The sequence below is a fragment of the Pogona vitticeps genome, chromosome 1, assembly GCF_051106095.1.
Source record: "Pogona vitticeps strain Pit_001003342236 chromosome 1, PviZW2.1, whole genome shotgun sequence".
Lineage (NCBI taxonomy): Eukaryota > Metazoa > Chordata > Lepidosauria > Squamata > Agamidae > Pogona > Pogona vitticeps.
Window position 1 is genome coordinate 249,363,284 of NC_135783.1, and position 22,793 is coordinate 249,386,076.

Genomic DNA, 22,793 nt, shown 5'->3' on the forward strand with positions numbered 1-22,793 from the left:
GGTCAGGTTTCATTGGCCTCATAGCTATGCATGATTAGCAGGAGTAGAATGAAATAAAGGTTAGTTAGCAGAAGTACAGATTTGCATTGTAAATACTGGTTGGAGGAAAATAAAACAGCATTGAAACCCAGTCTTCTTGGTGGAGAGTTCTTTCCAAACAGCATATTCATATCACTGCCAAAACAGGATAGGCAGGGAAGGATGTTTTTTGCCTTCCCTCCCTCCCTTGAGGGATTTCAACAGTTATTCCTCAACTGAGTGGAAATAACTCAGTGATCAGAAAGCTCTCTGTTCCTGTGGCCTTCTTCCCTGCTTTCCAGCAACCTAAAGGCAAACTAAGCTGGCTGCTGTCTTCCACGGGATTGTCCACTTTTATCTGCAGAGGCAGGAAGGTGTAGCTTCAAACCTAAACCAGAGTATTCCATTGCCTTAAAAAGCCCATGTTTTGTTGTTGTTTAGTCGATAAGTCGTGTCTGACTCTTCATCATCCCATGGACCAGAGCACGCCATGCCCTCGTGTCTTCCACTGCCTCCCAGAGTTTGGTCAAATTCCATGTTGGTAGCTTCAGTGACACTGTCCAAACATCTCGTCCTCTGTTGTCCCCTTCTCCTCTTGCCCTCACATCAGGGTCTTTTCCAGAGAGTCTTCTCTTCTCATGTGATGGCCAAAGTATTGGAGCCTCAGCTTCAGGATCTGTCCTTCCAGTGAGCACTAAGTGTTGATTTCCTTCAGAATGGATAGGTTTGATCTCCTTGCAGTCCAGGGGACTCTCAAGAGTCACTTCCAGCACCACAATTGAAAAGCAACAATTCTTCTCCGGTCAGACTTCTTTATGGTCCAGCTCTCACTTCCATACATCACTACTGGAAAAATCATAGCTTTGATTATGCAGACCTTTGTCGGAAAGGTGATGTCTCTGCTTTTTAAGATGCTGTTGAGGTTTGTCATAGCTTTCCTCCCAAGAAGCACGCGTCTTTTAATTTTGGGGTTGCTGTCACCATCTGAAGTGATCATGGAGCCCAAGAAAGTGAAATCTGTCACTGCCTCCATATCTTCCCCTTCTATTTGCCTGGAGGTGTTGGGACCAGTGGCCAGTATCTTAATTTTTCTGATGTTGAGCTTCAGACCATTTTTTGCACTCTCCTCTTTCACCCTCATTAAGAGGTTCTTTAACTCCTCCTCACTTTCTGCCATCAGAGTGGTATCATCTGCGTATCGGAGGTTGTTGATATGTCTTCTGGTAATCTTAATTCCACCTTGGGATTCCTCCAGTCCAGCCTTTTGCATGATGTATTCTCCATGTAAGTTAAATTAGCAAGGAGACAATATACAGCCTTGTCGTACTCCTTTCCCAATTTCGAACCAATCAGTGATTTCATATCCAGTTCTAAATGCTGCTTCCTGTCCCATATATAGATTTCTCTGGAGGTAGATAAAGTGGTCAGGCACTCCCATTACTTTAAGAACTTGTCATAATTTGTTGTGGTCCACACAGTCAAAGGTGTTTGTGTAGTCAATGAAGCAGAAGTAGATGTTTTTCTGGAACTGTCTGGCTTTCTCCATAATCCGATACAATTGCTACCTCCATAGAGATTACAGTTGAGGTTGCCTCCTGCGCGCAGTCAAATGGAGAGCTTCTAGGCACATTTAGAGGGTTTTTGCTGAAGCAAAAACTTCCAAGGAATTTGAAGGAATGTGGAAAGAATTCATCTGAGGCTACTGAGTCACCTTGAATCCTTTAGGAGAAAGGTCACATATAAATATTTTTAATAAATAAATAATTGTGAGCACCCCAAGAACGGGCCTACAGAAAATACTAATGCCAGCTGTTGTTAAAAGTTACAACAGTGCTGTGGTTGTGGTCAGCAGTCCTGGGTGGCTGGTTAGGAGTCCAAGTCTGGAAACGCCATGTGCCATGCGACAAGCAAGATTGAGAAGTCCACAGCAAGCAGGATATTTTGCCTCCAGCATCATTTCAAGGCTGTGCGGGAATACAATTCTGAAGGCTGTAAAATAATGAGCAATGAGACTGGTGACATCAGTCTGGAAGGCTCCACAAATATCTGGTTATAACACTTACAAGGGGAGGGACACCTGTTTGCCAGGTCTGTATACGGCACATAATTGCTGGTAGGGTCCTGCCACAGCCCGCCTGTTCCCAAGCCTGAGTAGGAAAGGTTTAAATGTCAAAATATCTAAACCTCAAAATTAGGAAATCTTACAAACCTGTGTGAATAACTAACTGAATGTACCCAAACAGTTACTTGTGCAAAGAAACAGAAAAACGTTGGCTGCTCTGCCTTAGCCTTGCCAACAGGGGGTGCTGCAGCCACACTACAGGGGTTTTCACTACTACGATGACAGCCTTTACTATTAGCTACAGGTTCCTTTAAGAAACCTTTAAGCACTGACTCCAAGGATCAAGTTAGACATTAAAGAAAACGTGTGTCCCTTATGATTGGCAATTTTCCCTCCAATAAAGGAACATCCTCAAGAGAAGTATGTTTCAGCAATCAGACTTGCAACATTAAGCCCATATTTATCTTACAAAGATCAATCACAAAACAAACTACTGTACTTTAAATGAAAGATAGGTAGGTCAGGAAAAGCACATGCTGTATCAGATATCTTTCATTGCTTCGGGGAGCACCTCCTCTAACTACATGCTAGTCCAATTTGCAGATTTACCTAGAGTTTCTGGATATACGAGTAGTACTAGATAAGCTGCTTTTACCAATCTTTGTCAAGAAATGGATTGTATTGCCTGTTGTATTAGCCAGGAGTTACTAAAATCTTCAGTGCATCTTTTCACTCCGAAACTGGTTTAGCTGGACTCTCCAAATACCTCAAGGCATGTCACATAGAAAAGGGCAAAAGCTTCTTCTCTGCTGCTCTGCAGGCAGGAGCAGACTTCGTGTGCTTAAACTTCGGGAAGGTAGCTTTTAGCTGAACACTAGCAGAAACACCAGGGTGGTAAGAACAGTTTGGCAATGGAAATAGTTCCCTAGTTCCCAGCCTTGGGTAATCGAGGTGTTCTTGGACTGCAACTCCCAGAAACCCCGGCCAGCACAGCTGGTACTGAAGACCTCTGGGAGTTGCAGTCCAAGAACACCTGGATTACCCAAGGTTAGGAACCACTGACTTAAGATACCTTGAGTCTTTTTAAAGGAGAAAGGCAGGATAAAGATATTTTAAATAAATAGAAGGATGGTGGGCCTTTCTCCTTTCTGGAAGTCTGCAAGTAAAGCCTAGACAGGCATTTCTAACAGGTGCCCGTTGGGAATGTGATGGCTCTGATTTTCTGTAGTTAGCAGGGGGTTGAAATGAATGTTTTTACAAAGACTGATTCTGCTTCATATCACCCTCTACCACTGCATTTCCTTATTTTTTTTGCTTCCTGTTACATGGACAGTCAAAATTAGAGACAGGAATCCTGCACTCAAATTAGACAGGAACAGCAGCTATTGATTTTCTCCACTCTCCACCCAGGGCTCTCTGCAAATTAATCGCCTCTTTGGCATCCAGTTATGTGTTGCACTCTGTGTTCTCGGTTTTCCACGTACTCTCAATTAAAATCAAGGCACAGAGATGGTCCTATGTTTTCTTAAAAAGTCACTTGGATCTGCAATTGAATGAAATATTCACCCAAACAGGAGTTTCTTTTTCTGGGGTGACCAAGGCGAAGCAATGTCAAAACCCTTTTTAAATGGTCCGCCTCTAGTCCAAAGCCCAGACAGAGAAGTTAACTGTCATGCAAGGGATGTTGCTCTGATGGAGACGCAAAGAGCTGGAAGCTGTGCAGGTGTTTTAAGAGTTTGGAGAAGTTACCTTTTTTAAATGACAACTCCCACAATATTCCTCCAAGTGTGGTGGCCATGTTGGGGGGTGAGGAGTCTAGGAATTATAGTTCCATAAAGTAACTTTTGCATTATGTGTAATGTTGCACACTTGAGCAGACATAAAAGGAAAAAGAATGGAAAGTAGGCAGAGGGTCTGTGTGTGAACAAACGGAGTGGCTCACTTCCTAGGCAACCCAGTGTAATCAATCAATCAGTCAATCAGTTCACTACCGTAAATCATCCTATCCTTCTAGGGCCTTTAGCCAGTATGGGACTTGGAGGCACTGCACTGAGATGGTTCTAGTTTTCTCCTGGCTGGGAGTCTCACGGGACATTGCTTGGCTTTCTGGCCTGGGGCTCTCCTCGGCCAGTGGTTCCCAATCTTGGATAACCCAGGTATTCTTGGTTTGCAACTCCCAGAAATCTCGGCCAGCACAGCTGGTGGTGAAGTCTTCTGGGAATTGCCATCCAACAACACCTGAGTTACCCAAGGTTGGGAACCACTGTCCTAAGGCTCTAATTTGTCCCTATGTGGGAGGCTAATCTGGAATGGGAAGTGGAGCCTATTCTGGACGAGAACACATCCCCAGTGAGGGATCGCGTATACGGCCTGAGGGTTGCTCTTGGATCCAGAACTGCTTCTGGAGGATCTGGGGCCTAGAAGAGCCTCTGCTCAACTTTGATCACTGCACCAGCTGTGTTCTTTCTGGCCCATGTCTTAGAAATTTCTAGAACACTCCAAGGTGCTTTCTGTGGGGCTGCCTTTGAAATTTATTGGGACAGTTAGTGCAAAATGAGGGCAACCATTACTTGGTGTGCACTTTACAGACCATATAATATTGGTCTTCCTTGGCTTGTCTGATTGGTTCCAAATCCAACCAAAGGATTTGGTTCTTATTTCAAAAGCCCTGAAGAGTCTGTGGCCAGCATGGCTGAGCATCTGCCACTTCCTCTACCAACCTGACCATAGACTGCCATCATTACCTCTTACGTGTCTCACCCTATGCACTGGCAAGGTTGGTGGGGACTGAAGATGAGGCTGGTTTGTTCAGCAACACCCTGGCTATGAAAATTCCTCCATGACAGAGGAGACAGGTGGGCCCTGTCATCATCTGCCTTTAAACTGGAAGTAAAGGCAGAGGTGTACCACTGAACTTTCAGTGTCAAAAGCTGCTTCTTAATTTTAGAGGAGTTCCCCATTATATTTTAATATATGTATTGCAACACTTTGGTTTTTAGGTGTTTTTAAAAAAATATTACTGTATTTTATATTTACAACTTTGTAATACGTTGCCTTGCATACTCAGAACGGCCATAAAAATAGATTCAATAAATAACCATGTTTTGAAAAATTGCACGCTGACCATCTAAGGCAATAGCTATTGACATTGAGGCCAGAGCTTGACAAAATAATTTTCCTTTTTCGAGAATTTCTCCAAAAGGCATCTTTAGCTCATTGCTGTGAGGGTTCCTTTACTAGGGCCTCCGGCTCAAGGAACAAACCATGAGAAATATTTGATTCAAACATGGGGTTTCTATTTATTAACTCTGGCAAAGGTTGCTTAACATCGGTAACTTTAACTGTAACTTTCTCTTGCGCAAGCAACGGCTCTTGCAAGGGCGACCAAACGTTCTGTTCAAAGGGGTTCAATGATTTTAAATCCCAGGGTCCAGCAATTAGGGGGTCCGTCTCTGGGTTCTCGATGTCCCCCTCACCAGTGATCAAAAGTGGGAGGGTTTCTTTGTTGCCTGCCAAGCCCCATAACGAGGATCTCTCACTCATCTGGGCGCCCCAAGGTCCAGGCAGCACCCCATCTTCTTCAGCTCCTCCAGATGCCATGCTTTCTTCTCCTCCTTCTCCCTCTCTATGGCTTCCTTTTCCTCCCTCAAGCGACGCCGCCACTCCCTGGTCTCTGACTCACCCCAGTAGGAGGGCCTTTGAGGGAGTCCTTTTCGTCTCTGGCTTTCTGCTTCTTGTTTGGGGACCCGCACCTGCTCCCATTTTCCCGTCCACGGGTCTTGAAGCCAGATCTTCTCCCCCCCCCGCCCCCCCAGGTGTCTCATCCCGGGTCGTATTTATCTCCCCAGTTCCCACCTCCACTACTGCCCTTCCTGCCCCCTCATTTCCCGCCAAAACAGGTTCTGTCTGCACAGCGACATTTAACTGCTTCATCCCCACTCCCAAGTCCCCAGTATCCACTCCTTAGTGTATCCTCTTTTCTCCCTTGCTGTTGCCTTTCCAGTCCTGGGCATCTATACTATATCTTTCTTCCTTGGAGGAGTAGGCGGTGGGGTTGTCTGTACCTCTTTAGATGCCTTGGGGAGAGACGGCACTCCTAAAAGGACTTCTTGTCCTTGGTCTCTACCTCCACAATTGCCAAGCATATTTTTATTACTCTTGTGAACGAGCATGACGTGGCGGTTGCCTCTTGTAGGTATTCTGTGTGTCTCATATAAACCTTTTTTAACCTATCAGTCAGCATGTTCAGGCCATACCTGGCTTGCCTGCCCCACCTTGATCTCCGTGTCCTGCCAGCTCCCACCTCAAATATCCACATGATCAGAGCCTTGTCTAAAGAGGAGAAGCTGCACAGGCACTCCTGTACAACTGTACTGTTTTTCCACATGAACGAAAAAGCCTCCATGACAGAATGTTTGCCGCCACCGCTGTCACCATCATCCCAACGGCATGAGCACAATGCCAGCAGACTGAGTGTCCCTGCCTGAAGCAATTAAATGTGTGGATACAACCTGCGAAAAGGGTTTCACTATACAGCAGGCTGGGACTCACCTTGCCACAGGCCTCCCTGAGCTGTTTCTCTGATGCTGCCTGTTTGGTATTTGCCTCCCGCACCATCTTATGGGCTTCCTATGGAAGAAAGACCAGGAAACATGAGAAATTCACCTATCTAAAATATGGCCAGGTTGTCAAAATGACATGATCACATTTCTCCACTCCTCAAAATGTAATACCCAAAGTTAGGAAGAAGCATTTTAAAAAGAAAGAAATGGAATTAAGCTCTGATTATTTGAACATCACACTCATATTCTAAAACTTTCACTAATGTGGAAGTATTATACTAAACTACATTTTACAGCAACAGCAAGACAAAGATAAGAACTTTTTTTGTAACATATGGCTGTTTTTCTTGGACTACAATAAACTTTTCAAATATTTGTTCTCAATTAGCATTTCCCCTTTTCAGAATTCCCTTTCTTGGGGACATAAATATCAGCAGTATTTTTAAATGTTTATTTGAGAAATATCAGTAACTAAACTTCAATCACCACGTCACCACTAAAAATTCCAGAGTTAGAGAGGATTGAGCTAAATCCCACATTTCCCTTTCAGGCATTTTCCAGAGTGGGGGTTGCCTTATTTTTAACCCAATCCACATGGAGAAGATTAGGTACTCTAGTGCCTTAGAATATTGTTCACAAAGAGACTTTCGTCTTCATTCTGAGGTGACACTTTTATATGTCAACCAAAAAGACACAATAAAGTGTACAAAGGCACCCTCTCCTTCAACAGCAGCAACAACAAAAACCTGCCTCTGCACACTTTTGTCTGCATATTGTCCAGTCTGCAAAGGTATCACATTCGTATGTAATATGGAATTTATTTTATGCCTCCACAGTTATTACTGGTTTTGTTTGTTTGAAACATTAATCTTGACCCTGTTGACTTTGATGCTGCTATTATAGTTTTGTGGGATTCAGCTTACTTTACTTTTTTTATATTTACATTTCACTTTTTTTAAAGAAAAAAAGAGTATGACTGAACAGCAATAAAAATATTTAAAATACTTAAACCTTTAATAAACTGAGTTGAATATTCAGTGTTCAGAGAAACCCATAAAGATAATCAGACAGCCTTAGGGTCAAGTATTTTAAGCTGTCAATAAACCCCTGCCCAATGATACAAATTACCACAGTATCTCAGGTGCAGATATGGGATGAAACCATCACCTTGTAGTTGCAGAGAGTAACCTGCAGAGGGGGACTCTGGGCAACTACAAGCTTGAGTTTATCAGCACCAAGGTACCTGCTAGGTCCAGTGGTACCTGAAAGACTAACAGATCTATTACCAAGTTAACACTGCTGGACTGGCCTTCATATAAACAGATGTTTCCTCATGCATTTGATGAAATGAGCCATAGTTCATAAAAGGTCAAGTGATAAATGAAGTGTTCGTCTTTAAAGCACTGCAAGACTATTTGTTGCTTTTGCTGTGACAGACTAACATGGCTTCCTTTTTGGACAACGAGACCTGTTGCATCTTCTTCCAATCAGAAGCCAAGGAAAGTTAGCATGAGCACCTAAAGAAAAGTAATAGCACCTCTTGGTTGCCGGATATTTTTTTCTAATGAAAAAATGGAATCCATCGTAATGCCAGAGAGAACTAAGGCCCTTCTTTGAATACTGTTTACTTAAAGTAAGCAACAATGGTCACCATGTTCGCCACCAGATATAGATCTTTGTTTTACAGACACACCGTTTTTGAGCTGAATCAGTTCTTGTGAGAATTGACCACTTCACATGCAGCAGGTGGGGGGGGGGAAGACACACATTTTAGTGCTCTGACATATTAAACATTTCTTGGTTAACTACTCTCAAGGCTATAACACAGTAGCTTACTACGTGCAAGGAGTTAGTGTGCCCACATCTCCATCAGAAAGGGGTACAGCCCTAAATAAATGATACCTTGGAATTCTAGCGTTCATGTAAACTTGGCTTTCGTAAGTCTATCTTGGCATTCTTTCATGGGAAATGATATCTGTATACAGTGGTGCCTCGCATAACGATTTTAATTGGTTCCAAAAAAAACACGTTATGTGAAACATCGTTATGCGAAACACCATTTTCCATAGGAATGCATTGGAAACCGGTTAATCCATTCCAATAGGCACGGATTGCCGTCCTTAAGCGAAAAAACCCATAGGAAACATCGTTAAACGATACAATGTTTCCTCCATTGGAATGTATTGAAGCTGACTCAATACATTTCAATGGCTTTGCGAAGTCAATTTTTGCAAATTTAAATGTGTCATAAAAGGGTCAAAAATTGTTTTAAATGCTTGGATTAGCTTCTGCACCCTCGGATGCAAAAGTTAATTTGGCTTTGATCTGACTCTTCGTTAATTAATGGTGAATTTTTCCCCCAACTTTTGACAGCTGTCAAAATCTGACAGCTCCATTATTTCCTATGGGGGAAGAAAAAATTCACAAAAAATTAATGAAGACTCAGCAACTGTTCTAAATGCTTGGATTCGTTAGAGGACCCCCTAAGTCGTGTGCAAACCTGATTTGGCTTTGATCTGAACTTTCGTTAATTTATGGCGAATTGTTTTCTCCCCCATAGGAAAGCATGGAGCTGTCAGATTTTGACAGGTCCATTGGTTCCTATGGGCCGAAAAAAAAAATTAACCATAAATTAACGAAAAGTCAGATCAAAGCCAAATCAGGTTTGCACATGACTTAGGGGGTCCTCTAACGAATCCAAGCATTTAGAACCGTTTTTGACCCTTCTAAGACACTTTTTTAATTGAAAAAAGAAACATCGTTAAGTGAAGCAGGGGACCTAAAATCGCATTCGTTATGCGAAGCATGGTCCCAAACTTCGCTAAGCGAAAATCGCCCATAGGAAACATCGTTATACGGTGCATATTATTTTCTAAAAAAACACATCGTTATGCGAATTCATCGCTAAACGAGGCAATCGTTAAGCGAGGCACCACTGTATATGTGCATATATAAATGCACTCTCCATAGGTTGGCTGATCATTTAAACTAGGCTGTGAATGTGTTTCCTAAAGATGAATCGCAATATCTTTCAAGTTTGGAGGCTGGTGTCAGTTTAAGAAGGATGAAGTACCTCAAACAAGCTTGCTGTTAATTCCTCCAGTTCCTGCTCCAGTTGCTCTCTGACTTTGGAAAGTCTCTCACACTCTTCATCCTTCAACTTCAACTCCTGTGGGGAGAATGCAGCAGAAATGGAAGCATGGGCAAAGGCTCATTATATAAACTCTTGCTCACCATACATCTCTAAAAAGCTGCCATGTGCCCACATTATACCAATGGCTGATCCTATTGACTGCAGTTGCCCATGGCCTCAGCCAAAACATTTTAAAAGACCTGCCAACTAAAGACTTCCTTAACTGAAGAAGCCCCTGGTGGGACCTGGAAATATTTGTTCATTTATTTCCAGTTTTGTCCTACCTTCCTTTTACAAAAGAAAGAGAGAAGGAGAGGGAGAGGGAGGGAGAATAAGCCTTGCTAAAAAGAAATTAAGTAAGAAAACCAATAAAATCATTACAGCAGTAGGTATCAAAACCAGTTGAAAAGGCCAGTTTTAAAATATACATCTTCATGACCTTCACGAAAGTACTGAGAGCAGGAATTCTGATCAGAGCTCCTAGGGAGGGTATTCCACCATCTGGGAACAACAGAGTGAGAAAGCCTTTTTCCAATGTGCCTTCATCAAGCAGGCCATCAAGCTGTATCAGTATTCTCAAGAGGTCATCTCCTGAAGATCGTAGCACCCAAACCAATTAAGGGCTTAGAGGGTTAAAATGCACTGGAGGAAAAAAAAACAAATGGCAGCCCATGTACTGGAATAATGTGATCACAATACTGTGCAACACTCAGCAACATAGTTGCAGCACTCTGAGCCAGCTGAAGTTTCCAGAAATTACTCAAGGGTAATCCCCTAAAAAGTGTGTTCTGTCACTGAGCTTGTCCCTATTATTCAGGGTTACTAAGAGTGGATGGACAGTGTCATCAAAGCGACCAACATGAATTTGACCCAACTCCGGGAGGCAGTGGAAGACAGGCGGGCATGGCGTGCTCTGGGCCATGGGGTCACGAAGAGTCGGACACGACTTAACGACTAAACACAACAAAGAGTGGATGAGCAATAGATCTGGATCTATGAGCAAATCTCTGGATCATCTGTAACAAATCAGCAAGGATTTCTGACTTCCAACTGTTTCAAAACAGTAGCAGCAACAAATGACTGATCACTTCCCCACTGCCATGAATCTTGCTACTGAAATGAGGACAGCTTGGGATAAATAGGAGTGGGGTTTTGCAGGGAGGAGATGTGAGTTCTTTGTAGTAATCAAAAAAGGCAAGATCCTGGACTCAAAATTGTGTAATTCAAAATATATGCTTTCTTTAGCAGGTTCTCACTGTTAATTTCAGGACTCTAATTAAAACAAACAAAAACACCAAAGCAGACCCTATAATAAGCCTTATGTCTTTCTAAGGCTTGAAATCATGCTTCTCAAATGTGGCCATCGTGAACACTGATACATAAAATAGCATGCCTAATTTGGGTTTCCTTATGTGCAACCAACACAAAACAAAGACATCCTGCTGATAGTAACTCTCCATCACTGGCACAGAGGCAGCTCAAAGAGAAGGAGAGTAGATGAGTTCTTTGGATATCATGAGGAGGCAGTGGATCTACAGAAGGGTGGAAAATGTGTGAACCTCCAGATGTTGCTGGACTGAAATGTTTATCAGTCGTAACCAACCAGGGCAGCGCCAAGGATCATGGAAGCTGCCATCCAAATTCTGCATGGCCACAGGCCTGATCTGGAGCAGGCCATGAGAAGGTCATTCACCCATTAACCTTGGCAGGATTGTTTTTAAGTACAAAGTGGGAAAAGGTTAACCTATGAGCAGTATTTAGGAAGGTTTAGGAGATTGCCCAGTGGCTAGGTTATCTAATCTAGTGCAGTTAAGAGAAGGAAGACAAACAGATGACCGGATTACTGAAAGGCGTAACTGGTTTCATACACTCTTCAGGAATGGTTTGATTAATACTGATGTTACGCTTGTAAATCTTTTTCAGAGTTTGAAAACATTACTTTGTGGCGCAGTGGTTAAACTGCTATACTGCAGCTAAAACTGTGCAGGGGTTCAAATCCCGGGTAGCCGGTTCAAGGTTGACTCAGCCTTCTATCCTTCTGGGGTGGGTAAAATGAGTACCCAGTTCGCTGGGGGGGGGGCAATGTGTAGCTGGCATAATTAACTTGTAAACCTCCCAGAGAGTGCTTGAAGCGCTATGGGGCGGTATATAAACACACTTTGCTTTTTATCTACAGCTCTAAGAATGCCCCAGCCAGTATGGTTAACAGCAATATTGGCTGAGGGAGTCTGGGGAGTTGTAGTATAAGAAAAATAACCTTTCCATAGCACTGACCAGAACATACTGACTGTCTTACAGGATGAATGTTAGCATCTCCATAAGAAGTGACGAAAGAACAGGTGGCTTACCTGCACCTTTTCTTCTTCAAGAGGTCTCCTGTGAAGTCACAGGCCTGTAGTCTTGCTCCTGAGTGGAGTTCTGGTAGGAACTCTACTTTGCCCTGCCCCGCCTGCCCACCCACACCCCTGCCTGCACTGTGCATATGTTGCTGTTCCCTAGTGTCTCCCTTCAGTTCTAGTCCTGCTGTGAGAATACCTTGAGGAGATGGTAGGTGGGTTGTGTAAGCTCACAGAGGACCACCTGAAGAACCACAGTTAGAAGTAAGTGACCTCTTCTTCTTCTTCTTGGTAGTCCCAGTGACTCACACACACACATGACTGGCGAGATTAGCTGTTGAAGGGAGGAATATAAATTTTCAAAAGAAGAGCAATATAAAGGTACAGGATGAAGTGGCTGCTCGACTGCCCGAAGTCTGTGGCTAGTGGTTCAAACAGTTTTTGGAGGGAGCCGCATGAGAACCAACAAGAGTGACTATAGAAAAGAAGCCCAAGGAGGGTTCAGATAGTAATTTTGGAGTTCCTTCAGTAATCCTGTGCTTGTCTCCCCCACCACCAAAAGAAAAGAAAGAAAATCAAAAAGAAACCCAAGCTCACAGAGGACCACCTGAAGAACCATCAGCAGATTGGTTAGCATAAACGGCTGAGAGGTGTGCAAGTAAAGTCGATAAAACGATTCCCTGCTGCTTCAGAAAGAGCAGTACATCAGCAGGAGCCAGCTTCAACAAGGTGACAACATACAGGCACCTCTGCCACTCTGGGGCATAAGAGAGGCAAATGAATGGCTTCTGGTCCTCATTCAGGACCCACTAGATCCTATTGTCTCAGAAGATGGATCATCAGATCCAGGAGCCTGGATAGTCTCTGGACCTATGTGAGAAAGCCCGAGCTCAGAAGGGCAAGGAACTCTTAGTTAGGGAGACAGAAGAGGCAGGCCAGCCATCATTTGCCTGAGCCATTATGGGTGAGTAGTCCACAGCATCCTTCTAAATTCCAACCAGAGTTCTGATGATGACCTTTGAGAGATACGTCAGCCATACGGTAAGCTGAACTTATCTACTGACCAGCAAGACAATGACTTCTCATGTGGAAAAGAAGTACATTTCCCCTATTCTTCTGAAAGGTAACTGATACGAAGAGATGGCACCTTCTCCCACAAGAACACTAGTAGGCAGGTGTACAGGCCCTGGTGGTTACTAAGATGGATCACGAAGGTTACTGAGAAGAAGAAACAGTGATCCCTCCTCTGTTCCTTGAAACCAGGCATACAGCTGGGCTTTTATTTCCCTTTAGTCATAGAGGCTTTGACAATTATGGGGTTCAGAAGGTGGTGCTGGAAAAGGAAGCCCATCCTCTCACCATAAAGCCTGGAGATATTCCCAGTCTTTCTAGACAGGCGACACAGAGGGTGATTTATCCTATAGCAGTTGAATGAGATGTGTCAAGAAAGTGTAAGGGACGTATAACTTAAGGTGACATTTGAGATTTCACCTGTTGGAAATCTGGATGTAATATTGGAGTTGGCTGGGACTTCATCTCTCTCCCCGGAGATGTTGCCATAGGGGGGAAAATTGTTTCAATCAGGTGTGGATGTCTTCTGGTGAAAAAAAGAGAGGGGTGTTCTGTTCCACTGGACTATGGTGGAGAGAAGGAAAGGCACAGACAGATGTAAAGAGCAGGTCACTGAAGTGTAAGTGCAGACTCCAAGATGGTGGGTGGAGTTGCCTCAAGGCTGCAAGTGCCTGAGCCAGAGAAGATAGTGGGGGGCCAAAACTAATACTCTACACAGCTCTGGAATGTTTTGAGAGTGGCTCTCTACAGGTGCAAGATTTTGTGTCTGAGTCACAAAGGCCATAAAATATTCTTAATAAGTGCAATTCATATGAATAAATCATACCTTATTAGAAATAAGTGATAAAATTATAATCAGAAGACAAAGTTGGTGAACAAAAATAAGCAACATACTCTTGGCACTATTCCTATGTACAAAACCATTGAGAACAACCAGAAATCAGTGCTTGTTGGCATTTATCGAGTATGATGCAAGTATCTTATAATGTAGAACCATAACGCTGAATAGCGAGAGACATACACAGGGTACAGTGGAAAAGGGTTCTTTTTTCTTTGTTTACAATTTCCCTTAGCCTTACCCGGCCCTGTCACCCAGGTAATGGAGAATGGGAGTGCTAATTCAACAACATCTGAAGGCGAAACATCAGGAAGAACAACCTTCAGAACACGGCCAGAGAGCCCGAAAAACCCACAACAACCATTCCCCATTTTGCTTGTACACTCTTTATTCCTGATCATATGCTGTTGTCATATTATTACTAGCATCATAAACTAGCTGCTGAAATAAAAGATTCAGTGCAACCTACATGAATACGAAGTCAGGCAGAGAAGACTGAGAAAAAGTTTTCTGTGGGGCTTTTCCAAAAGAGCTAGCAGGCTTTCATAGCCTCACCAACATGCAAGCCTGGGGCTTATCAGTTTGAGGCTTTTCTGACCTCCCTTCTTGGCCCCAATTCTTACCTTCTGAGCTCTATGGAGCTCCTCTTTCAGGAACTCCGACCCCTTCTCACGGATCTCCACCGAAGAGCTGCGCAAGCGTGAGACATTCAACTGTGCCACAGACTGGTTCTCATCCCCGCCTCCCAGGCCTCTGAGGGAAGGCTCTGGGGCCTGCAGCTCCTGCCCTGTGCTGGTTGGGGCAAGCGGCTTCCATTGTCCCACCACTGCCTGCTTCTGGAGGTGTTGCCTGGTCTCCTCGAACTGGGTTTGACTGTAGGAAAAAGACACATGAGCTCAGGATTGCTAAGGAAGACTGCCAACAGAAGGCAGGTTCTAGATGTCCAACTGAGCCAGCAGAACACAAGATGCCTGCTGTCATGTTTCCTTGCAGCCCAATGAAAATGCCATCCTCAAGGCTGAATGGGGCAGGCCATGAGGCAGCTGAGAGAAGGATCCATGAAATCCCAGCAAAAGCACCTTCTGTGAGGTGAGGAGAGGACTGTTGGAAGTCATCTGCATTGCTTTGAAGACGTGACTGCAAGATGCGCAAGTCACCAGGTGTTCCTCTAGATTCAAAAGATCTCTCACAGAAGGCATAACAATATTTACTTTCCATGCTCCATCAGCTGATTTGGAGCCAGTCTCTATTAAAAAAAACTTGCCATGCTTAAAATCCTTAGGCCAGACATAGGAGAAGTTAATTTTTAGACTACAACTCCTAAAATGGAGCTATAGTCCAAAAATGGTATCTTCACCCATCTTTGCATAAGCATATGTGACAAAGTTACAAAGGAGCAAGGACACTCTGGTGGCAATCTGTTAGTAATTTCTGGAAATAGGGGTGGGATACTAAAAGAAAAAGTAATTAGAAGAAATCAGTACTTCTCACAGATCTGATGACGATGATTGATGATGATGATATGTTCATCCTTAAAACTTAAACAGCAAAATCAATATATCAATAATATAACAATATATCAATAATATAACAACTATTATTATTGTTATTATTTTGCTTTTGTTTTTGTTTTTGTTTTATTATTATTATTATTATTATTATTATTATTATTAGTAGTAGTAGTAGTAGTAGTAGTAGTAGTAGTAGTAGTAGTAGTAGTAGTAGTAGTATTGGTGGTGGTGGTGGTGGTGGTGATGTCTGGATAACTGACATTACAATTCCAGGGAATTCTAGAGTTGAAAATAAAGAATTGGAAAAACAATACAGAGATCTAGCAATCTGAACATCTCGCTTGTGGATAAAACACACTTCGTTCACCATAGTCATTGGGGCCTTGGGAGCAATATCAAGAAATTTCACACAGTATTATAAGCAGTTGCAGATCCCAGAAAAAACAATCAGAGCTACAAAAAAAATGGCAATATGACGATCAGCATACATACTGTGTTGATATTTAACAGCTACTTAATACCAGTCAATGTTTTTATAATTTTGATTGATTGTGCTCGGTATTTTTGAATAATAACATGGCATCAAATAAATTCTGACGTATGGCAACTCTTTCCAGGATTTTCTTGGTAGAAGAGTACTCAGAAGTGGTTTCCCATTCCCTTCTTCTGGGGGGCACACTGGGGCCATATAACTTGACCAAGACTGCACAGGCTGGCTCTACCCCCAACCAGGGGGCACAGTGGGGAATCAATCTTCCAGTTAGATACCTAACTCAGTGAACATACCAAACATTATTTCCAGCCTCTTTCCCAACTTACCCACACAAGCCCAGTTAAAAACAGTGCAGCCTTAATCAGAGAATTCCAAGGAAGTTCAGTGGCATAAGATTATGTTTTGCATGCAGAGAGCTGCAGGTTTGATCCCTTGCATCTCCAATTAGGACTGGAAAAGAGCACAAAGAGTCGCTGCCAGTCTATGGAAATAACAATAAGTTAAATGGACCAATGGTCTGGCTCTGTAAAAGGCTGCTTCCTATCTTCCGTAGAAGCTCAGCACACACATATATAACACACCCACCAGACAAGATGGGTGTTTCTCTTAAAAGTATTCAATACTGCATTTCAGGTTGGAAATGTTCCCAACAGGGAAATATTTGTAGTTCTAAATGACTGCCAAATGTATATTAATACATCCTGAAGACCATCTGATTAAGTGCATCTGTTCTTCCTTTCTGAGGAAAGTGGGGCAGCTTTCTAAAATTCTACAAACTCATGAAGGCAAGAAAAAAAACACACACACAACCGGCATGTAATAAAAGTGAATTGTTGGGTGAAAATCAGTATGACAGCTGCCCCAGAAACTGGATTATCTCAACCCTCCAGTGGGCTGGACAGTCCTATTCAAATCTCTTTCGGGACTGATCCAACTGATTTGTTGTGGTTGAGGGAAGATGTGTGCTTCTATATTAAAGATATATTGTTTTTGCTGTTCAAGTTCTAAGGATGAACATATTTTGCTATTGTATATTCTACCATTGTAAAACAACTTGAGTCTCTTATTCAAGAAGATATCTGTTAAGTTAAATAACAAGCTCCATAAAACGTAGGAAGATCTGTACCTTTTCATCTGGCTCCTCCTGTTCAAGAATAGAGCCGTAAATGTTTAAGGCAAAAGAGAATACTAATTTGCCATCTTAACTGTCAACAATTATCTAAAGATAGTTCCCAGTCTTTCGCCCTTGTTTTCAAAAGTAGCAGGTGAGATAGCAGGACTGTACCTAATCTATAAACCCCCTCCATATGGTAAGGGGGCGTTTTAAGCATTTTTAACTTTAGGGAACTTCTATGGAGGCAGATAGGCAGAGGTTTATCGTCTCATCTCTTTTGGAGAGTCCAGAGGACAGCCCTTTACTTGCCCACTCTGGCAAAAGATTGGGAACTGTAACTAAGGGAGAGCAGAGGGCTCCAAATGGCCCTTCCAGAGTGAGCTGAAAACCTGGATGGCAAGCTAAGTGGGCACCCTGGCCACCTAGTCAAAGTCTTTCCCCATAGTTGCCTTTAAGTTCTGATAACACTAACACTAGTACCAGCAATAAAAATGACAAAAATATGTGAGTGTGTGTGGTAATTTGTGTAAATTTCCATGTGCAATTTTCATGGAAATGTTTATCCTCTCCATACTATTTTATTTTATTTTATTTTATGGTGGCATGCAAATGGGTACAATTGAGCCAAACTCTGCCTGGGTCTCAACGGGTTGAAAGAAGTAGGGGAAATAGCCTCTCAAGAAGATCCACAAGATGGATGAAAAAGAGGCTCAAAAAGTTCTGGAAATTCCAGTAGCAAATCCACAGCAGTGCTGACCTAGATGCTAATTCAGCAACTGAAATAAACAAAAACGAAGACAGTCGTGCTGTCAAGGAAGGGTGCAGAGGAAGATAAAAAGCACATCATTTTGCCAGGCTTGTGAGGACTCGAAAAAGGCAGCCACGTAACTGTGCAGCCCAGGCCTGTGCCTGTTCAGAAAAACATATTTTTGTCTTCAGTGGCACTTACTCTTTCACAAATGTGTGTGTGTAGGATTGCCACCTTGTATGCCTCCTTATCAGAGATGGACAGTCAGGGCCTCGCCCGCCTGCTTAACTCCCAGCAGTGACAGGGAGAAGGGGAGAGGCAACGAGAATGAATGTGAGTGAATTAAGTGGACTGCCCACCACTGAAACTAGGTACAGAAGGAAGCAGACACAGACAGAAAGAAATGTTTCAACTGTGCCACAGACTGGTTCTCGTTGCCACCTCCCATACAAATTTTCCCAGCTAATTGGTTGTTTGACTGATAATATTTTTACCCTGCCTTTCTTCTTAGAAAGGACCCGAGGCAGCCTACATCCTCAAAAGACAATGTTTAATAGCTAAAAACAGTAACTACAGAAATATTTAAAAGGATCAGACAAATACCATATTAAAAATGGTAAGGATAATCAACCCCAAAAATAGATTGAAATAAAGCAACAAGGCACAAAGCTCCATTTAACACCCCCCTCAGATAGCCAATCATGAAGGGAAAGCCTGTTTGAAGTAAAAGGTCTTTGTCAGCTTGCAGAAGGACAGGAAAGATGGGGCCAGCCTGGCCTCCTGTGAGAGAAAGTTCCAGAGTCTGAGTGAAGCAAAAGAGAAAGCCTTCTCCTGTGTCCACAACAAACACACCTGTGAAGGTGGTGGGACCAAGAGATAGGCCTTTCTTGATGATCTTAACACCCGAGTCAGCTCATAATGGGAGATGCAGATCTTGAGATGGCTCGGAACCAAGCCGTTTAGGGGGTTCAAAGGTTAGAACCAGTCCTTTGCATTTGTGCTGGATCAGCAGCCAGTGGAGTGGCTGTAACGGGGGGGGGGGGGTTATATGTGATCCCTGTCACCAGCCCTAATTAACAACCTGACTGCAGCATTTTGCATCCAGTGAAGTTTCAAAAAACTTTATGTTGGAGAGTGAAGGAAAGGGGTGGGGGATGATGGAGTGAATGCCTTGATATCGTTGTATGTGTGAATGTCTGCCTGCCTCCCGTGCCCACTTGCATGAAGATGCCTGCATGTATGTATATGAATACACTCTTTGGCCCCAGTTCTTCTTGCCACTCCAGCAATTCCTACTGTCAGCTGCTATGTCTTCTGTCCCCGCCCCCACCGACCGCAGTGGGCACAAGCCGACACTGGAAAGCACAGTTTGGACATTATTATAATGTTGTTATCATCAGGTTCCAAACAGAACGTGTTGGTATATGCACTGTGTATGTGTTTGTGTCTGTCTGTCTTTGTGTGTGCCCTCCCCCCCCTTTCTCTGTGTGAGTGACAACACAATGAAGGAGGAAAGAGAAAAAGGATCCTTTGTGTAAATGAGAAGGACAGAATATGAGCAGCCATGCAAAGATAGGGAGAGGATTAAGGAAAATACATGATTTGGCCAGAGAGACAGAAAACTGAATTCTTCCTCAGCTTGGGACACTGCCTTTCTGCCTCAAGTATCCATCCCAGGAATTGGAACAGTTATGATGTCATCCAGAGGATGAATGTAGGCATCTCATGTCCCTTTGTTTGTTAAAATAATAAAAAGTTTAAGCATTGATAATTAGTAACAATACATTTATGGGGGGAGTGAGAGGAGGAAAAAAGAAAATGCAGAGGGAAACTGGCTATAGAAGAGAAGAAAACACTGTAATTGCTATCCAAAGATCTATGGTAGTTAACAAGGAAAGATAAAACTGTTAGAAACCAACTATAATAACTTTCAGGCTACACTTTTGTCAGATTATGGCTAATGATTTATGAGATCAGACCCCAACAAGATATCCGTAAGCAAGTCTACATTATCTATTTAACCAGTTGTGTCAGCTCACGCTCCACACAAGGGAGTAAACAGGAGAAAACCTTCTCCTCAGTTTGTCAGTTCAAATTCACGCAACCCACATTTCTAACAAGTAACAAGCAGCCCAAGGGCCCTGAATTCTCCAAGCAGTCCTTGGTGCTTTGTAACAGCAAGGAAAACATGTATCTTATATGACATGAAGAAGTTATCCAATAAAGGGTGATACTGATGTCACCACAAAGAGAAAGATAAATCATATTTATGCTTTAGGATTAATATCAAGAAGCCACATCAGATAGAATGAGAGATGGGCAAGAAATTAGTTTGGTGAGGAGGAAGAAAGAAAATAATAGTACATAATCTAGCAACTCTTGCTTTGCAATCCCAATTTTGATTTCAAGTAAAACAGTACACTGAATCACCAAACAATGTAAACAAGAAGCACTAATGAAAGATGTTTAGATGACACCAAAAGAATTAGTATCAGAGCCTTGGAAAGAACAATTTCTGGGCTGGGATCCTATCATGCACTGGAACAGCAGAAAACTCCATTGGTGCAGCAATGTAGGATCTCTCCCTGAAACATCCCTGCTGGTATTGAAGTATTCCTGATTACTATTTATGGGTTGTGGAAGTTGGATAGAAGACGACATGAAAAAGCTAATTCAACTGAAATATGGCGCCAGCAGAGAACTTTGTGGATGCTCTGGACCACCAGAAAGATGAACAAGTGGGCCTTAGGGGGGAAAAAACAAGCCTGAACTCTCTCTAGAAGGAAAAAATGACTAGACTGAGGCTGTCATAATTTGGGCACATCGTGAGAAGATAAGACTTACTGAAAAAGACAATAATGATAGGAAAAGTTGAAGGCAGCAGGAAAAGAGGAAGACTTCACAAAAGAAATCCCAGGCTTGAAATCTGGGAGTTGAGTCATGGCAAGTAGCTTCTTCAGCCTGTGGAGAATTGGTAGAAGACCCCTGATATATGAGTATATTGAGTAGCAGATGTCCAGTTGCTATGACTCAACTTCCAGATAACCTCACCTGGATGACTGAGAATCTTCACAGATAACAGGCTTGAAACTTCAACAGCTCAGCAGGACGGTTAACGACAGGACATTCTGGAGGTGACTTGATGACACCACACCAACAAATGCAAGGAGGAGTTTCCATTACAGAAATTCACCTTACACTAGGGTAAGGGCTTGAGAAGCATTGTGCTACATCCCTTGTGTGAGCTGTTCAATTTAACGGAGGTTCTTGAAACTGCAGTTCACAATGCTAACTTTTCCAAACCCTGGTTAACCTAAAAATTTGTGAGTTATTACTAAAAATATAAAGAGAACACAGGCTGCATCAATAGAAGTGTTGGATCCAGATAAAGAGAAGTAATAATACCACTGGATTCCACTTTGGTCTAACCTCACCTGAAATGGTGTGTCCAGCTCAGAGCACTCCCATTTAAGAACAATGTTGACAAGCTAGAAGGTGTCCAGAGACGGACAATAAGAAGGGTAAAAGATCTGGGAACCAAGCCCTGTGAAGAATGGCTGAGGCAGTTGGGCATGTTTTTTCCTGGAAAAGAGAAGTTTGAGAGGCAATATAATACCTGTTTTCAAATGTATGGAAGATGGAACAGTGCTGTACTCTGTTGCTCCAGACGTTAGGACCTACAGCAATACTGTATCTTTAAATCACAAAAGGGATTCCACTACAACATGAGGAATTATTTATTGAGGACAAGAGCTATTTGACATTGGAAAGGACTATGTATGTTCAAAACTGCTGAATTTTCCTCCATTTGAGGTTTTTTAAATAGGAGTTGGTTGGTCAGGAATATTTCTGCTGTGGATTCCTGCAAGGGGATTGGACTTGATGGCCTTTTGGATCCCTTCAAAATCTAAAATTCAGTGATTCTGTGGTAAATGTTTAGATGACACCAATTTAGAGAAAGAACAATTTCTGGGCTGGGATCCTGTCATGCAGATTACTTAACAAGACCAATCCTTTTACTATGGTTAAGACAGCATGCCCCTCACAGATTGCTGCCTTGTTATGGCAAAGGGGCTTGAGTAACTCAGAGAAGCTATGGGCTATGCCGTGCAGGGACACCCAAGACGGACCGGTCATAGTGGAGAGTACTGACTAAACGAGATCCACCTGGAGCAGGAACTGGCAAGCCACTCCAGTATCTTTGCCAAGAAAACTCCATGAACAGAAACAAAAGGCTAAAAGATATGATGCTGGAAGATGAGCCCCTCAGGTCAGAAGGCGTCCAACATGCTACTGAGGAAAAGCAGAGGACAAGTACAAGTAGCTCCAGAGCTAATGAAGTGGTTGGGCCAAAGCCGAAAGGACACTCAGCTGCAGACATGCCTGGAAGTGAAAGGAAAGTCCGATGCTGCAAAGAAAAATACTGCATAGGAATCTGGAATGTGAGATCTATGAACCTTGGTAAGCTGAATGTGGTGGATGTGGGGATGGCAAAAATAAACGGTTGTTGTGGGTTTTTCGGGCTCTTTGGCCGTGTTCTGAAGGTTGTTCTTCCTAACGTTTCGCCAGTCTCTGTGGCACTCTGAACAACCTTCAGAACACGGCCAAAGAGCCCAAAAAACCCACAACAACCATTAGATCCCGGCCGTGAAAGCCTTCGCGAATGCAAAAATAAACATTGACTTCCTGGGCATCAGTGAACTAAAATGGATGGGAATGGGCGAATTCAATTCAGACTATTATCATATCTACTATTGTGGGCAAGAATCCCGTAGAAGAAATGGTGTAGCCCTCATAGTCAACAAAAGAGTGGGAAAAACTGTACTGGGATACAATCTCAAAAATGATAGAATGATTTCAATATGAATCCAAGGCAGTCCTTTCAACATCACAGTAATCCAAGCTTA

General features: G+C 42.9%; 1 protein-coding gene across 7 annotated transcripts in view; it reads right to left on the reverse strand.

The window, feature by feature from the left end:
- The window catches only part of LOC110086181 (guanine nucleotide exchange factor for Rab-3A), a 52,745-nt gene that overhangs the window by 17,614 nt on the left and 12,338 nt on the right, over positions 1-22,793 (reverse strand). For 6 of the 7 annotated variants that reach the window (XM_072985548.2, XM_072985542.2, XM_072985543.2 and 3 more), the window contains exons 2-4: positions 14,644-14,893; positions 9,716-9,811; positions 6,632-6,709 (exon numbers count right to left, since the gene is read on the reverse strand). In XM_072985548.2, the coding sequence (XP_072841649.2) occupies positions 6,632-6,709; positions 9,716-9,811; positions 14,644-14,893 (424 nt within the window). The remainder of the gene's footprint in view (positions 1-6,631; positions 6,710-9,715; positions 9,812-14,643; positions 14,894-22,793) is intronic. The other variant, XM_078383584.1, reaches the window with a different exon arrangement.